Source organism: Urocampus carinirostris, chromosome 1 (genome assembly GCF_059441175.1).
Source record: "Urocampus carinirostris isolate Australia breed hairy pipefish chromosome 1, RoL_Ucar_1.0, whole genome shotgun sequence".
Lineage (NCBI taxonomy): Eukaryota > Metazoa > Chordata > Actinopteri > Syngnathiformes > Syngnathidae > Urocampus > Urocampus carinirostris.
Genome location: NC_142349.1, coordinates 49,047,610 through 49,064,951, shown reverse-complemented (window position 1 = coordinate 49,064,951; position 17,342 = coordinate 49,047,610). Strand labels below are relative to the sequence as shown.

At 40.2% G+C, this 17,342-nt stretch overlaps 1 protein-coding gene across 2 annotated transcripts in view; it reads left to right on the top strand.

The window, feature by feature from the left end:
• The window catches only part of hook2 (hook microtubule-tethering protein 2), a 42,970-nt gene that overhangs the window by 5,810 nt on the left and 19,818 nt on the right, over positions 1 to 17,342 (top strand). The window contains exons 1-2 of one of the 2 annotated variants that reach the window (XM_088343241.1): positions 10,839 to 11,068; positions 17,078 to 17,160. In XM_088343241.1, the coding sequence (XP_088199367.1) occupies positions 11,024 to 11,068; positions 17,078 to 17,160 (128 nt within the window). In that variant the 5' untranslated portion in view covers positions 10,839 to 11,023. Of the gene's footprint in view, positions 1 to 10,838; positions 11,069 to 17,077; positions 17,161 to 17,342 lie in introns of those variants that run through there. The other variant, XM_088343240.1, reaches the window with a different exon arrangement.

Sequence of the window (17,342 nt, the reverse complement as noted above, 5' to 3'; positions counted from 1 at the left end):
CAGAACATGTTTACATTTCAGATTGCAGCTCTTTGCTCTCTGTAGGGTGACATTTTTTCATTTGTTACTGCGGTAGTGGACCACTTTACCACACAAATGACACTTAGCATTCTCCTTTTCTGTTGCTGAAAAGAAAAAAGTCATCAGCCCAATGTGCTGCCCATTTGCCCCTGTCATATTCTTCTTCTAGATTTGGCCTTCTCATCTGTCTGGCTACAGCAGCGAGCCAGGTAGGTAGAGGTGCTTAAAGTGTGCCTGTCAGTCATACAAACAGGCATAAACTTAGAGAGTAGACGGGTCTTTGCAGACCCTAATTGCCCACAAATGGTTATAACCAAGAGAGAGCCTCAAATGTACCGCCAAATAATCATTTCACTAACTGGGCATTCATCTACACGTTAATCTTGTGTTTTGTAAAATCTGTTTTGCTCAGTTTAAGTATTGTTCCTTGTATTTTTCCTTGTTTCTCTTTTGTTTTTCTTTCTTTATTTTTTTATTTTTTTATTCATTTTACTTCTTCTTTCCCTTTTTCTTCATTTTTCTCTTTTTTTACATCCCGTTTTTTCTAGTTTTTTCTGTTTTTATTTTTTCTTCCTTTTTTCTTCTTTGTTCTCTTTCCTTTTTCAATTTTCTCTAAGTTTTCAATGTTTTTGTCTCGTTTTCCCCTTTTCCTGCTTTCTATTCTTTTTCCTTTCCTTTTTCTTGCTTTCTTTCTTTTGTTCTTTTTTCTTTCTATGTGTTCTTTCCTGTTTTTTTTTCTTTCTTGCGCTCTTTCATTTAGTTTCTTTCTCTCTCTCTTTGGATCTCCCTTTTCTCTGTCTCGTTCTTTCACTCTTTTCTTTTCCTCTTCTTTCTTACCCTCTCTTTCTCTCTTTTTGTTTCTTTCTCTCTTGCTCTTTTCCTCGTTGTCTCTCACACTTTCTTTCACCCTTTCCTTTTCTCCTTTTCTCTCTTTCTTTCTCCCTCTTTTTCTGTTTGTCTCTCTCTCCTTTATCTGTGTCAATCTGTTTTTCTTCCACTTTTTCTGTCTTTCTCTTTTATTGTTGTTTCTCTCTGTCTCTTTTCTTTTTTTCTCTCCCTTTCTTTCTTTCTTTCTTTATTTTTTTTCTATTTTTTACTTCCAATAATTAACCAGGTAATAACATAGTAAAAACAAAGTAAGTAGTACAAGGTAAGTTGTTATTTTGGAAATGCAAATAAAAGTGGGTGATTTCTGCGCTAATAAATAGCAAAAAGTAGCTCGGCTTTCGAAAAGGGTTGCACTACCTAATACAGCGACATCTAGTGGTTAAATATTACACGGTGTCCCTTTAACTCCAATACAGTTTTCGGTAGATTGAACTAAGCGGGAAAGTCAAAAGATCAGATAAAGTGATTAATCTGCCCTTGATGACAAAAAAGGAAGCAGACACGAGAGAAGAATGAGATCTTTACAATACCAAGGAAAAGGGAGTGTGTGCGTGTACGTGTATGACAGCACGTTACTTCGTACTCGGTGAGAGGAAAGTCATGCAAGCCTCTGACACAAACTTGGTGACGTTTGTTTTCATTACCACAACTTTTTACTAACTTGATACTATCACCAATTTTTAATTAAAATTACAACTCTGGATTAAGCGGCAGCTGGTTTTATTTTCATGTTTTATCAAATAAGTGATCATATCGTTTAGGTTTTTTTGGATTTCTGCCAAAACAGTTGATTTGAATTTGGAATGTTGGATTTGACAACAGTCGATAGTGCAACAAGCTTTATTCGAAGGCCAAACAGCCAACTAGAGCCATCCAGTGGTGCTTTCAGGAACTCTTGATGTTAAATACACAGCCGAGTAGTAAAACCAAAGAATAAAAACATACCTGTCAACCTCCACGGCTCCATGCCCTTACAAACTGTCGTATTTTCCCATACAAAATACAAAGTAATATTACACCATTTTTTTTTTCAAACGTGATTATTTATGTAGTTTAACATGTTATATTGTACATGTGTTTCCTTATATCATCTCATTAGCTGCACCGCTTATCCTCAGTAGGATCGCGGGGGGGCTGGAGCCCATCCCAGCAATCATCGGGCAGTGGGCAGGGGACACCCTGAAATGGTTGCCAGCCAATCGCAGGGCACACAGGGACAGACAACTCGCTCGCTCATTCACACCTAGGGACAATTTGGACCGGTCAATCTGCCTGAAATGCATGTCTTTGGAACGTGGGAGGAAACCGAAGTGCCCGGAGGAAACCCACGCAAGCACGGGGAGAACATACAAACTCCGCACAGGAAGTCCGGTAGCTGGTTTTTAACCCACACAGGAGGTTCCCAAGACCTTAGAACTGTGCCGCACACGCGCTAATCACTGCGCCGCCTTGCTGCCCTCCTTATATCATATATATTGTTAATTAACATTTTGTTGTGAGATACTGAGTTGCTCGACATGAATGAGGTTTATTATAAAAAAAAGTTCAAAAATTAAGTAGCTTAGACGTTCACTGTAGAAGGAAAAAATACATGCAAATATAATTAAGTAGAATAATACATTTTCTTATTCAAATTATGAATTCATTTTCTGCATTAAACTATTGTTGTAATATACTGATTAAAGGGATAACCAGAAACCTGTCTTTTTTCATGTTCTCCTTTTATACTTCCTTTTTTTCTTCACTTCTTTATACAACAATAATGATTCGTAATGTAATGCATCAAAGCAAGTGAGCCGTTTGAGAGCCGGCTCTCTTTAATGAGTTGAGCTGAAAAAGCCGGTTCTCTAAAAAGAGACGGACTTCCTTTCACTACATAACTACCACATTAAATCCGAGGCTGCAGACGCATGCGCACAGTAGCATTAAACCGCTCGCTTCGTTTGCAACGGAAAAAAAATGATACCGATGATAAGATAGAGGCTATCGCTGCGAACTCGTTTGACTTGATTGATTTGCCGTTTTCGTCATAGTCGGTGTACACCGGATTTTGACAAATTTGAGTTTTTCCTTACAGATTTCCTTGTACGTCGTACACGTCTTAAAATGCATAATAAACAGACTTCGTACGGCAAAAACTTACAGGTTGACAGGTATGTAAAAAGCACGTGACATTCGCCAAAAATATATGAAATCCTTTTAGATACTAAGGATTTATATATTCCGTAACGGTCTTTGTATTCTAGTCTTTTCACCACAACATTCAGACAAGCTCATTGATTTGTTTCATCCTACACGGCTAATGTTAATCATTATTATGCTCTTTATTTATTCACATTGGGGTCACCATCAATTTCAAGGATCATCTCTTTTGTAGCATTTAATTATATTTTTCGTTTAAGAGAAATTCATTGTGCTGTCCGAAATATCAGTTGTGACTACATTGTAATGGAGTTTCTGTGATTGGCTGGGCATCTGTCCAGGGCAGTGGTCTCAAATTTGCTGCCCAGGGGACATTTACGTCTCCTGGGATGATAGTTTGAGGCCTCTGCTTTAATATGACATTGTAAATTAAGCGGAGCCCATTTTTACGAATTGATTTAATTGTTACATTACTTTCTTATCCAGGGCAGTGCGGTTCCTGTATGCCCTGTGCCAGAGTCTGGTCCGCATTGCTGGCAGTAAGTCGCATTTTTTTCCAGTGGGAGTTGGACTATGCCAGGGCTGCTCTTTGTCAATGGTTCTGTTCATAACTTTTAGACAGAATTTCTAGGCGCAGGCTTGGTAGGGAAGGAGTCCAGTTTGGGGGCCTCAGCATTGCGTCCCTGCTTTTTGCAGATGATGTGGTGCTGTTGGCTTCATCGGGCCGTGATCTTCAGCTCTCACTGGAGCGATTCGCAGCTGAGCGTAAAGCGGCAGGGATGAGGATCAGGACCTCTAAATCCGAGACCATGGTACTCAGCCGGAAAAGGGTGGTATGCTCCCTCCGAGTTGGCGAGATCTTGGTCCAAGTGTTCAAGTATCTTGGGGTCTTGTTCACGAGTGAGGGTAGGATGGAACGGGAGATCGACAGACGGGTCGGTGCAGCGTCTGCCGTCATTCGGACCCTGTACCGGTCCGTCATTGTGAAGAGGGAGCTGAGCCGAAAGGCAAAGCTCTCGATTTACCAGTCAATCTACGTTCCTACCCTCACCTATGGTCATGAACTGTGGGTTATGACCGAAAGAACACGATCCAAGATACAAGTGGCCGCAGGGTGTCTGGGTTTTCTCTTAGAGATAAGGTGAGAAGCTCTGTCATCCGGGAGGGACTCTATGTAGGGCCACTGCTCCTCTGCATTGAGAAGAGCCAGTTGAGGTGGCTCGGGCATCTGATAAGGACGCCTCCTGGACGCGTCCTTCGGGAGGTGTTCCAGGCATGTCCGACCGGCGGAAGGCCCCGGGGATGACCAAGGACACGATGGCGATAATTAGGCCCAATCCCATTCCTCTCACTTGGCCCTGAGAACCCTCCAGTGAGGTTCCTCCATAGGGAAGTCCCCTCAGTGAGTGGAGTGCAAAGTGAATATTGTCGCCGAAAAAATCGGACGGCACTTGCAAGGTTCCACCCCAGTCCAGTAGATGGCTGTAATACGAATTGGCTGGAGACCTCTGTGACGTATTGGCCTACGTCACATGTAAACAACTTGAGTCTCAACCTGTGGTGTGACAGTTGAAGAGTCAGAATTGGGACACATCCCATTTTCATGAGAACGCGCAAAACCGAGTGTCTAGGGTAAATAGCGAGTGAAAGTGAGAAGAATGGGACACAGCCTTAGTCTCTAGGCTGGGAACGCCTCGGGATCCCGTCGGATGAGCTGTACGAAGTGGCTGGGGATAGGGAGGTCTGGACTTCCTTGTTAAGGGAGCTGGCCCGCGACCTGATCCCGGATAAGCGGAACATAATGGATGTATGGATGGATTACATTAATGTTTTTTGGGGGTTTGTTTTTGTATAGAAAATGTACTTCATTACTTACTAGTTGTTGTACTTTTTACTGCCTAGTTTATTTTCCAACTAAACTTAATACCGTCTACCTTACTTTTAAAAGGTATTTTGTGTAGGGGGAAAAAGACAATGATCCTCGCTATAACACGGTTTATTTTTTTACAGGTTCGCTACTTTACAGATTTCCATCGTGCATTGTGTTCTGATTGTTTGTCAATAGATAAATGTTTACAGTATACCGTTGTCATGATTACCCAAGTGGAGCCACCTGGGGTAATCATCTGGCGCGCTGGAATGCGCTTCTTGATTGGTTTATGTTCCCTTTTTAAGCATGCTATACGGAGACCTCTTCGTCGGAGGATTACTTTTTACCCCGTTTGACTCGCCTGATTTTCCTGTGTCTTTTTGACTTGTTTACCTGATTCTGCCTGCCTCCGATCCGACCTGCTTCCGTTCCACGCTACGATCTTCTTTCCAGTCCCGGTAAACTCGACCCGCTTCCGTCCCACGCTACGATCTTCACTCCAGTCCCGGTAAACTCGACCTGCTTCCGTCCCACGCTACGATTGGCTACGTGTCCCGAAGTTGTCTTCACGGCGTTGCTGCTGACGTTCGACGGTCATCGCGTCTCCCGCTACCCTGTACGCTTCCCCAAATAAAGACTTGTAACGAACGCTCTGGGGTCTCCTGCTCTGTTCTGGTCCTCCCTGACAACCGTACTTTAATTCGCCCAAACAAATTCTTGGCCCTGTAAAAAGGTTTTGTTTTGATTCCAATGTGTTGATGAATATTTAATTGTATATTAATTACAAAAAATAAAAGCTTATCTTCATGGATTTCACAAATCAAAGGTTCATTTTGGAACCCAACACCGGCAATTATAGATGGATCACTGTATTTAAGGGCAGTGGAATGTTTTTATCAGAGATTTTCTTTTGGAAAACCCAATTTGCCCCCACCTCTCCCAGACCATAGCTTTCATGAGCCAAGGCACACTGTTTTTCATTAAACATTTTCATGGCCCCAACCATGATCAATGTTTGAAAATGAACTTCTTGCTCCAGTTGTATGTTTTTGTATTTTTCATGAGGTTAAATTGGCTTAAAATGACAGTATTACGTTTTTTTAGACATGAAGTGGTCACTATGGCTCAGGACCTAATAAAAGTTATTCTTTTTGGTTAATGATTTTGGTGTAATTTGAGATTTTACAATATTTCTAAACTTTTTTACTGTATTTTTATCCTATATTTCCCAAACAATATCAAGAATCACACTTAAAATGAGAAAACACATTGCCAGTGCAACAAACCATTTTTGAATGTATTGAACTTTTTTTTCGTAAAGTAAACTTTTTTTACATAATAAGATTTTTTTATTATTAATTCTTTCAGTGAAATGTGATACTTGCCAAAACTACCTCTTCGCACATTACACTACTGCTTTTTTCCCCTTAAAAACACTTTTTACTTGTTAAAAAAAAAAAATCAACCACTTTTTAAAATGCAAACAACAAAAACATATCTTGACTCAAGTCTGGTATTTTAACTTGCTTTATTTTAAAGTGAGACAAAGTTTTTGTGCATGAGTAAACCGTTCCAACGAACACGTTAGATTTCTGTTCTGGTACAAGTTGTCATGATTTGTCAATTGCCCTCATCTGCGCTCACTCTTTCAGCCCCGGCTGCCACTTGTTCCCTTATAAGCCATCCTCCTGTTTAAGCACGTCATTCTCGATAACTCCTGGTTAGTCAGTGAATCTCAGCACATGCAAGGCAAGCACTCTGACTCTGGCTCCCGTTGTGATCCAGACCTGTTTCCTCTATCGATCCCCGATCCAAGCTCCGCTCTCCTGTCCTGGCTACCCATATCCTGCCTCCTGATTCTGTTTCCTGTATCGATCCCCAATCCAAACTCCGTTGTCCTGTTCCGGCTACCCGTATCCTGCTTGATTCTGTTTCCATTATCAATCCCCAGGGTCCCGCTCGTCCCGGCTGCCCGACTTGCTTCCGATCTCCAACCACGCACCGTTTTTCCGTCCTGGCTGCCCGACTTGTTCTGATCTCCGACCACGCTTTGTTTGCTAGGGCTTCCCGCTCCTCCTGCCCAGCGAGCATCAGATCGCTGTCTTTTTCCTCTCGCGCTGACTTCCCCAATCCTTTAATAAAGCATTGTGTGAAACGTTACGCATTGAGGTCCACTGCTTGTACCGGTCGTGACACAAGTTTGCCATTTTTGGTTTTAAACAAGCAGTTGTTTTTTTTAAATCTGCAGAGGGATTGTGTTCTGTGCATAAAAATCGAGCGCAGGATCAAATATATTGCTTTTAATGTCAAAAGGTTGGCACATGTGCAATCTTTAACAGCTTCATAAAACAAATTAATAACTATTTTCCCCTGTACTTCCTCATAAGCTTATACTATAAATACAGTAGTGTATAAGAAGAGTAGTAATCTGCTACCACCTACTGTCTGTTGATATGAATGTATGTTAAAGTCACTCAGCTGATCACTTGACAACAGCAAAGATACAATAAATTGGAATGCTTTTTTTGCAAAGATGAAGTTTGGCAATATCCTAAACAAGGTCTCAAGGCACAGGAGTGTGCCCCGACACACTGGTTGAAAAACACTGGGGTGAAATGCAGTGGTAATTACTGTGGTAGCATTTCAATCAGATCAGCTTGATCTCATTAGCTATATCACAAAAAGCATGTTCAGCCTTTGGACAGGGGTGTGAAAACTTGGAGGTTGATGATTTTTACCTTCAAGTACCGAAGTCCCATAAGTACCAGATTCTACTTTAAAGGTGGGGTTTATACTTAGAGGTATCCTTAAAAAGTTAAATAGTAAAATGATTTCTCTGTTGAGTGTGTGTTAACAATGCCCAACTGAGTTCAGAGAGCCCTTTTCCCCACCACCTGTATTATTTAAAGGGACAGTTTGTAATATTTAGTGTTTCCTAGTCTCCTAAAAATACTTTTTTATTCAGTAGAAAAAAAAGCATTGATTTTAATACTAATAGATAAACTATCATACCAATGTTAAAGGTGAGGTGCGTAAGCCCAGAGATAGCAGCAGAGTGCCTCATGTTTATCCTTTATTTCTTAGACATGCTAGAATAAACTCTCCTTTTTTCATCTTCTAGGGGGTTTGTTTCGCCCAGGCCTGAGCAAAGTGAGATAAAAGCAAATAGGCACAATGGAAAATAAAGTATAAGAGCTCTTTGGACTCAGTTGGGCATTCTCAACACATACTAAATAGAGAAAATAGTCAACCTTCAACATCGTATGGACCCCTCAAACTAAGCAAACCACCTTTAACGATTTAAAAAAATATATATAGGTTGAAAAATGTGTATTTCTTTAACATGGTGGAATCCATACCAACAAATGCAAGACGAAGTGGTTTTGGTTATATGTTCGCCATTACATTCCCGAAAAGTGATACAAAAGTGAGATAAAAAGAGGTAAAAGTGGTTATAGTAACGAGGGGATGCAAATCTCGGCAGAGATGCATTTCTCGGCATAACACCGTCTCGCTGCTTGCTGTCACACCGGTTTTTGTTCGCATTACACAACAGTGCCATCTAGCGGTTAAACATTACACACTGGGGCTATAACGTTTTAGCATTGAGTGTATTGACTATTTAAATAGGAAGTCAACCCATTGGACCCCACTGTTCTCTCCAAAACATTGCATTTTGATCAATCTTACAAGTGATTGAAAGGCGCTGTCCAGAACTTGAAATTTTGCCACTCTCTGGCACCATTTCCTGGTTTAATGTCATGATCACACCCTCAGAAAGCTCATTCCTTAATAAACTCTTCTTTTTTCCCCTTTTTGGAGGTTTGGGTTGGCGTTTGTGCTGTATTTGTAACAAACCTTTTCTTACCTTTACCATTTTAAGGCTACACTAACAAAAAAAAACAGGGACGAGCATGAAACCACTTATTAACATGTCATGATTTGCCCATTCCCCTCACCTGTGCCAGCTCGTTTGGCTCCAGCTGCTGCCCGTTTCCTGATAGGTAACCCTCCTGTTTAAACTCAGTACTCTCATTCACTCCTTGTCAGTCTGTCAGCGAACCTCCGCACATGCAAGGCAAGCACTTTTTGACTCTGGCTCCCGTCGTCTCCGGCTACCTGACTTGATTCCTTCTTCCGACCATGCTCTGATCTCCTGTTCCGGCTGCCTGACTTGTTTCTGTCCACCCACCACGCTCCGATTTCCCGTCCTGGCTACTCTACTCGTTTCCATCCTCCGACCACGTTCCGATCTCAAGGGCTTCCTGCTTTTCCTCCCCAACGAGCACCGGATTGCTGCCGTTTGTTTTTCCACGCCGAGGACATAAAGACTGGGCCGTCATCGTCATCGACGCAGAACTTTGCAGAAAATCTCGTTGTTGCTAGGTATTGGTGTGACGTAAAAGGGGGAACTCTATCAAAATACAATAACGTAAAAATCAAGCCAATGTTATTTATTGTCTATCCAAATCGTGCCAGATGAAATTCTCAACTTTTAGTTTTTGTTTTATTTTCTTATTATTGTTTTGTGTTCTATTCAAGCTTATACAGTAGATGATTAGTAAAAGAAAAGTCCTTAAATCCAAGAGTGTCTGTGTATCTTGATTAAAATACTTTGAACTATCAAAAGGGTAAAAAGATTTCACATAACGTGCGTGTAGCCACTCTTCAGAATAACTAAACAAGGCTTTTCATCTGTTTTCCTGACCTAATGATCTAAAAACGTATGTGGTGCTCCAAAAGGCAAGACAAGTTTTGAAAAGAATAAACTAGGCTCTTTAATTCAATTGGTCAATAAATTGTTTGGTAGAATAATTTATTTACCACCCATTTTCGCTACACATATAGTGCAGTTTTGTTCTTTTGTGTTTAAGCGTCAACAATGGTTTCCTTTTAACTTTCCTATCAACAGCTCACTGGCCTTGCTGTCATAAGCATAAATCATAAAATAAGGGAGCAGATTGCTAATGACTATTTCAGCGGTGATTTTGCATCAGCAAAAAGGTCAGTTTAGTTTGTCTTTTCTTTTCATTACACAATTACGTTTCCTTTAGTGTGTTTTCAAATGTGTATAACCTGTAATTGTGTGATTTGCTTTAGAAGAATGTAAGTCAATTTCATTATTTTGTATTATTGTTCTCTTCTTTGCCCTTTTTATGTATGTAGTGTATTTGTATTTCGTATTCAGGCATTTCTTTTATAAAGATTTGTCTTCGGTCTGTATAGTGTATTTGTATTTACAGTATTAGTAAAGCATTTTTTGATACATTTTTGGAATGTTTATGAAGATAGTGTATTTGTTTGTATTATTCAATCATTTTTCTATATTTGCCATTTTTAGGTGTATTTGTATTTATTATTTAAGGATTTGTGCAATTGGGGTGCGCATGGAGGAGGTCCCGCCCAGGGAGTAATTTAATGTAGAACCGCCACCGAACAGAGGAAACATTTTACCACCAATATCAACCAATAGTTGTTTTATTATTATTTGATCACCCAAAAATATGTCGATCTTAGGGGACAGGGGGGAGGATTTCTTTTTCCGAGGGGTGGCGTGACAGAAAATAATTGAGTAGCACTGCGTCTAACAAAGCCTAAAAATGATTGTATTTTTTTTAATATTAATCCTGAAATCAAGATTATAATTTAAACATTTTAAAATTGCACAACTTAAACTCCTTAGTTAAAAGAACATAATTACTTTCTAGTTTTAGACTTTTTATCAATAAATGAGTACATGAAATTGTCTCTATTAACGCTTAACATAAAAAAGTCATTTGAATTCGTTTTTTTTTAAATAATATGGAAATTGGTATTTTGAAACCAACTGTGTTTTTGTGATATTTTGCCTATTTATTAGGGATCATCTGACCGGAAAAGTAATCAGTTTCCATAGAAACGCCCTAAATACGGAAGCTCGCTAGGCTGTCTGTAGGTGAGACAGAAGCGCAGAGGAGGGCGGTAGGGCAACATACGGAGGAGGCCATGGCAGCTTGACTGACGTGGCCAAAAAAAAACTTGGTTGAAAGTCTCTGAGGCTTTGTCTTCGCATTAAAAAGTCAAGTCGAATGCTTTGCTAGTATAACAAAACATAAAAGCAAAATGAGCCTGGACAAAGCCAAGCTGTGCGACTCTCTTCTTACATGGGTAAGTTGTACGTGTCCGCCTAGCATTGCTAACCGCTAACAGGTGGCAGGACACCGCAGAATAACAAGTTAGCCGACTGCGTTTTTTGACTCAATGGTTGTTTGCGAAATAACCGACACTGACAATAAATGAGTGAATTATTTAACCACGTATGGGATGTGAGTATTCGTGAGTAGCAAGGCTACCTTGCGCGGTTAACCCTCCCTAAACATCCTGTTTCTTTATATGTATTTTCTTGATTACCTCCATGCTTTTCTCTGCAAAACGACCTACCCTTTAAATACACGACCTGAGTGCTGATTTTGTGTTTAAATCTGTGGGTTCGCTATGAAATTTCGCCTTGCGAACACCCAAATTGTGGACGGTCTAATGAACACGTCTCGCCTGTCTGACTTTGTCACATTTCTCAAAAAAATAACCCCACCGAAAGGTGTTCGTTTATTCATGACCCAAAGCGACTGTTGCGAATCTCAGCTGAGGAAAACTGTAGGAATGTGGTTCTTAGACTTGATTCATAGGTCGAAGTTTAGTTGGACAGTACAATCAATCAATTAAATGGGTTGATTAGGCCGTGCAGCCATGATTTCAATCCTTTTCAACAAGGAGCTTAACGTCAAAAATGTAACAGTTTAGTACAGGATTCGTACGGGTGCTTCAAATGCTTGAAAGTGCTTGAATTTCAATGCTGTGTTTTCAAGGTGTGAAAAGTGATTTACATATTGATTAACTTATTGTAACTGTCGCCATGTTTCTCAACAAGTCTGCTTAAAAATGACACTGACACAGCTCTCTGGTGGCTTGTTTTGCCAGGATTTCATGTTCTCTCATGATTAACAGCAGCCTGTGCGGCATTCTCCTATGGGTCGCGACCTAGAGGACAGGTGCATGCTACACCGAGACAGTACACTTTGGCAGTAGCTCGAGAGGTAGAGCGCTCGTCTTGGGATCAAGAGCACTATATAAATGCAGACCATTTACCATTTATTATTGCAAGGATTGCGTATTAATTATGGGCCACGCAGAAAATTAAGGTAGCTTTTCCCAGTGGTAAATTGTAATGGGAAGAACTTCCTGCAACTGAAAATGTAAGCTACATATTTCTTTATTTTTTAACCAACGCCTATAAGAGGAACTATTTCATTTACTCAGATCTAAAAAATGTATGTCTTGATAAGTGCACACACAAGATTAAAAATTGCATACGTAATTCAGATCTATTTGTGGCTCTGCAAAATACACGATCACACCTTATGTTTTTAATGGTACTGGAGAATTAGGAGAATTGGCTTTGAATGTCCTTAAAAGGTGCTTGAATTTGGCCAAGAAAAATGTGTCCGAACCTTGTTTGTAAATTTTCCTTAACATGTGTATGCATATAGTAAAGTTGTTTATTCTTAGCAGAGACCATTTTCAAAGTATTTTGGTCTCACAACAGTGAACCCTTGTTATCGCGGGGGTTGCGTTCCGAAAAGTCTGCAATAGGTTAAATCCGTGAATTAGGTTTTTTTTTTCAATAGGACCCTGGATATGTCAATAATCTATTGAGGAGGGGTATAGCGACGTGAAATTGCCATAGAGCAGGGTATAGAAACCTACGGTAATGTGTTCTGAAACCACGGTACTCCTGAAAAAAAAAAACATTAAAATACCAAATAAGTACAGTAAGTACTATTTGATTGTAATATACTTGTCTAGACAAAACAACATTATAAATAAATATGGGGTGACATGCCTTGGGCTAGTGGATGTATGTGGAAAAGAAAGGCATTGTGGGGGTTCAACTTTATGTATCATATTGGGATTTTAATGGATACTTGGACACAAACCAATGGGAGACCAGCATTTAATATATTGACCAAAATTAGACAGGCATTTTAAAGATGGTACCTTTGACCTATGAAGACTGCACAGTTTTTGGTCATGTGGAATTAATTGTTGATATTGTATAGTGCGTAAAGAGGGGCTGGAAAAAAACGCTTCGAATATTAAACATCTTGTACCTCATAAGGCGGGGACGTTGGTTTCCTTAGGTGTACTGTACGATTAAGTACTCCATTACTTATTAAAGTCAAGTGAGTTCCAATCACTTCTCCTGGCCGGGGAGTTGTCATGGCAACCTTTGCTTCACACATGCGGAATAATTCCACACTGCCAGGTATTGGCAGATAAACTGTCACCGTGAATAATAAAATCAAATACTTTGTGAGCGTGCGTGTTTACATGCACTATAAAAAGGGGCGGCAGTGGCTCAGGAGGTAGAGCGCTCGTCTTGGGATCAAGAGATCGCAGGTCGAATCCCGGCTCCTCCGTGTTACATGTCGAAGTGTCCTTTGGTAAGACACTGAACCCCTAATACCCCCAATATGCAGGTTAGCGCCTTACATGGCTGCACGGCCGCTATTCGGAAATGTGAAGTACACTGTGAAGTCTTGACTTGAAAAGCGTTATATAAATGCAGATCATTTCATTTAGTAGAATGTGACTCATTAAAAATATCTAACGGTTTTTTTTTTTTGGTTTTTGTTCATCACAATCTCGTTAGTCCTTAACAATCTGATATTGACATCGCCCACCATAGATGAAGCATAACAAGTAATTTGAGTGCTTAACTGTTGTACTTTGTAAAACGTCTAAAATAGAATACTAGTGTTCTCCCACGTCCTCCGTCTTGAATATTTTTTTCTCTGACAGAATGCCATCATTAAATGTCTGTTGCTACTCTTCAATCAGTAGCCAGTTCAATGCACCCTCACTCATCTGAATTCCTCATTCTGATTAATTTGATGTTTATAAGATATGATCTAAGTAGCAAAACCAATTTTCACAATTTTTCCACTGGTTTTTGAAAGGGCTGTAATGACAAGGTCACAAAAATCGATAATTTAGTCAACAAAGAAATCCATTATCTACGATTGTCGCCAGACACATTTTTCCCAACCGAGATGGACATTTCTACATATATATATATATATATATATATATATATATATATAAAATCTCTGCTGAGAGTTACGCATGTGCAATAAGTCTCTTTGTGTGGAGCTATAACATAAACTTAAAGAAATTGGGGCGTCAATATAAACTACGGGGACCAAAATTTCGAAAGTTTGGGAGTATTTCAGCCTGGATACAGCCAACAAAGAGACTACTTGCTTGTTTTAATGGTCAGGTAAAAATCAGCTTAAAACAGTCGTGAGTTGAAGGCATATTTTTTTCAAATAAAATGACTTGACAATTGTTCAGTACAGTAATATGCATTCTTGGGGATTTTTTCTTCTAAATCGTCAGTGTGTGGCTTGCCCAAAAACATGTTCCTATATAACAACTCTTGTGTTTCTCAAAGCTCGAACACTGACAGTTTTTATTAAGGTCACCTCCATTGTCTTCATGCTTTTACATTTAAGCTGCTTGTCCGACGTTAAGGCAACGAGAATAGAAGGTATTTCTATTTTTTTCCCCAAAGACCGGCGCCGTCATTAGAGCGGTTCTTTTACAGCGCATTTATGCCTAGCTCCCTGGGGGTTCCCCCTCCTGCATGGACAATAAATTGGTTTGACAGCGCCTATCTGTGCCCTGATACGTGCAGTGGGAACAGGACTTAATGAGATGAAGCACTATTGTTGGCTGCTATTTTGCTCTGTCTTGTTTCAATGGTTTAACCTAGTTGTATAGCTGCTGGATAAATTAGTTTGTTGTCCACCCCAAAACATAACTTTTATCTATCAGTACCATTGGGTATGTTTACATGCAGGCAAAAAGTACAATTGTAATCAGACTATGGTCGGGAGTTGGGTATTGTAAACTGTTAATATGTACTGACCCAAGTATGGTTTAAGTCGTCTGATTGCAAATAGTCGGTTTGAAAATGTTGTGTTAACCAACAAAATCCTGCATCTGGACATCCAATAACTAAAAAATAATTCACACACACAATACAACTTTGTTTCTTTATTTTTGTTTACAATTGCAATAACATCATACGGGTTCAGTATACATATCTTCATAAAGTAATGTTGGAGGGACTAGAGCGGGGATGTCAAAAACCATAACTTTCAATGGAAATGACTGAGATACTTTTTTTTTTTTTTTGACACTCAAAAATTCATGGCGAGCAGGATTAAATCATCCAACAGGCCGGATCCACCCTGTGGGGCCGTATGTTTGACTTACCTAGACTAGAGCTTGACCATTATCAATAAATCTATACTTTTTTTTTTTTGTAAATATAAGCTATAATGACAATATATTGTTATGAGCACCCTACCCTTGACATTTATATATTGCAGGAGGTACATATAATTGTGGTCGTTTTTTTAATGTTAAAATATGTCTTTTCTAAACATGCAAGTGTTGCAATACTTACTGTCACACATTCCTCGCCTAATAAAATAGTATTACTCGTTTTTATCAAGAGGAAGTATCTTAGCTTTATACATTAGTTGTAGGGATGCACCTAGATGAAAATTCTGTACAATACGAAGACAAACACGCTCAGTCACACCCTTGGAAGAATTTGAACCAGCCAATTAACCTGAAATGTGTGTTTTTGGATGAGGGAGGAAACCCACGTAAGCAAGTAGAGAACATTGACATTATCAATGTCATGGGACTTTTGTACTATCTACCCCTAGATGTGGCTGTTTTTCTTTAATTGCAACCAAAAATTAATGATATACAGTGGGACCTCGCTACTTCGCGATTCGACGTTCGCGGATTCAGAGCTTCGCGGTCTGAATCGGTAAGGGGGCATCGCTTCTTTGCAGATTTTCACTTTTTGCTGGAATCCCCCTCAGCCGACGACCCTAGCAGGGCGTGCCGTTCTCGTTTCCCGGCGCGCGGTTTTGGTGCGGCTTCCGCTTCACCGCCCCCTAACCCCTCAGGTCCCCCCTACCCCTTTCCCCCGCGGCCGCCCGTCCATCGGCCGGAGCCATCGAGGGCCGTGTAGCGCCATGTAGAGCCATCGCAGCCCGAGCGGGAGACGCCGGGCGCCGGTGTTGTGCCCAAATCAGACTCCCGTACGAAATCCTCCCCCCCTCGCGTGAACGGGCATTCTGCTGCACTTCCGACTGGCCGGCCTCCGCGCGGAGCGCCCGACCCGCTTGGCTGGTCGCGGTGTCGTGCTTATCACGCCCGAAAGTACCCGCGCCGCGGGTTAGGGGCTCGCGACCCTAATAAGGATAAGCGGTGCAGATAATGAGATGAGATGAGATTTGTATTTTTTCTTTTTTTTTTTCTTTTTGAAGGTGCGCCGCTACTTCGTGGATTTTCACTTATCGCGGGTGGTTTTGGTCCCCATTAACCGCGATAACCGAGGTCTTACTGTAAAACACAATGACTAACACAAACAATGGAGACTCAAAATCACCAAACGGCTGCATTTTACTTCTCATTAACTTACCCAGCCTTGTCTAACTTTACCGGAAGCAAGCTTAAGGTTTTGGGGTCTTTGAGTACCTGTAGCAGCAAGATGGCGGACAATCATGTCATCTTCCTCTCTGTGGGGCTCATGTTATGTAAAATGAATACATTTCTTGACCTAAGAATACAATATTGAAGAATATGCATCCTGGTTTGGTTTTTCCTTAATATTAAAATCAATATTGAGGTGTTGTTGTTTTTTTTTAATAATTTTCCCTACTTGAATGCTCCAAATAATACACACTGTCCCTTTAATGTAAAATGTAGAAACATATTTCTGTTAGTATTTGCCCCTTCCAATCGGATTGTTCAGAAACACCATGTATGCCGGGTTGTTCATTTTTCAACACTCATGTAAAATATTTATATTGGTCCCAAAATCCAAATTCTGATCTCAATTGGACTATTATTTGGATGTAATCATACCTATTGTAACCAAGGGCTACTGCCTTTTTGTTACAACAGGTCTGTAGCTCAGGCTAGCGGTTGTGAATCAAATGCAAATGATGGTTGCCCGTATATTTTGGTAATAGAATGTGTCAGTTTGTTGAAAGTAAAATACTAATATTGTCTACTTGTGACTGTTCATAGTTGCAGACATTTCAGGTACCATCATGCAACAACAAGCAAGACTTGACAAGTGGAGTGGCCATCGCACACGTCCTTAACGCAATGTAAGAATATTGTTGTGTAGGATATGTATGTATTTTAGTAAATGAGATTGTTTTTGTCAAGTTAGATGAGATTAATTTTCCACTCTGAATAATGTTTTAAATTGTATGTCATTGAACTAAGGCGGACCATTGACGTTACATTTCTGGTTCTATGGTTAAAAAAAAAATTTTTTTACCCCTTC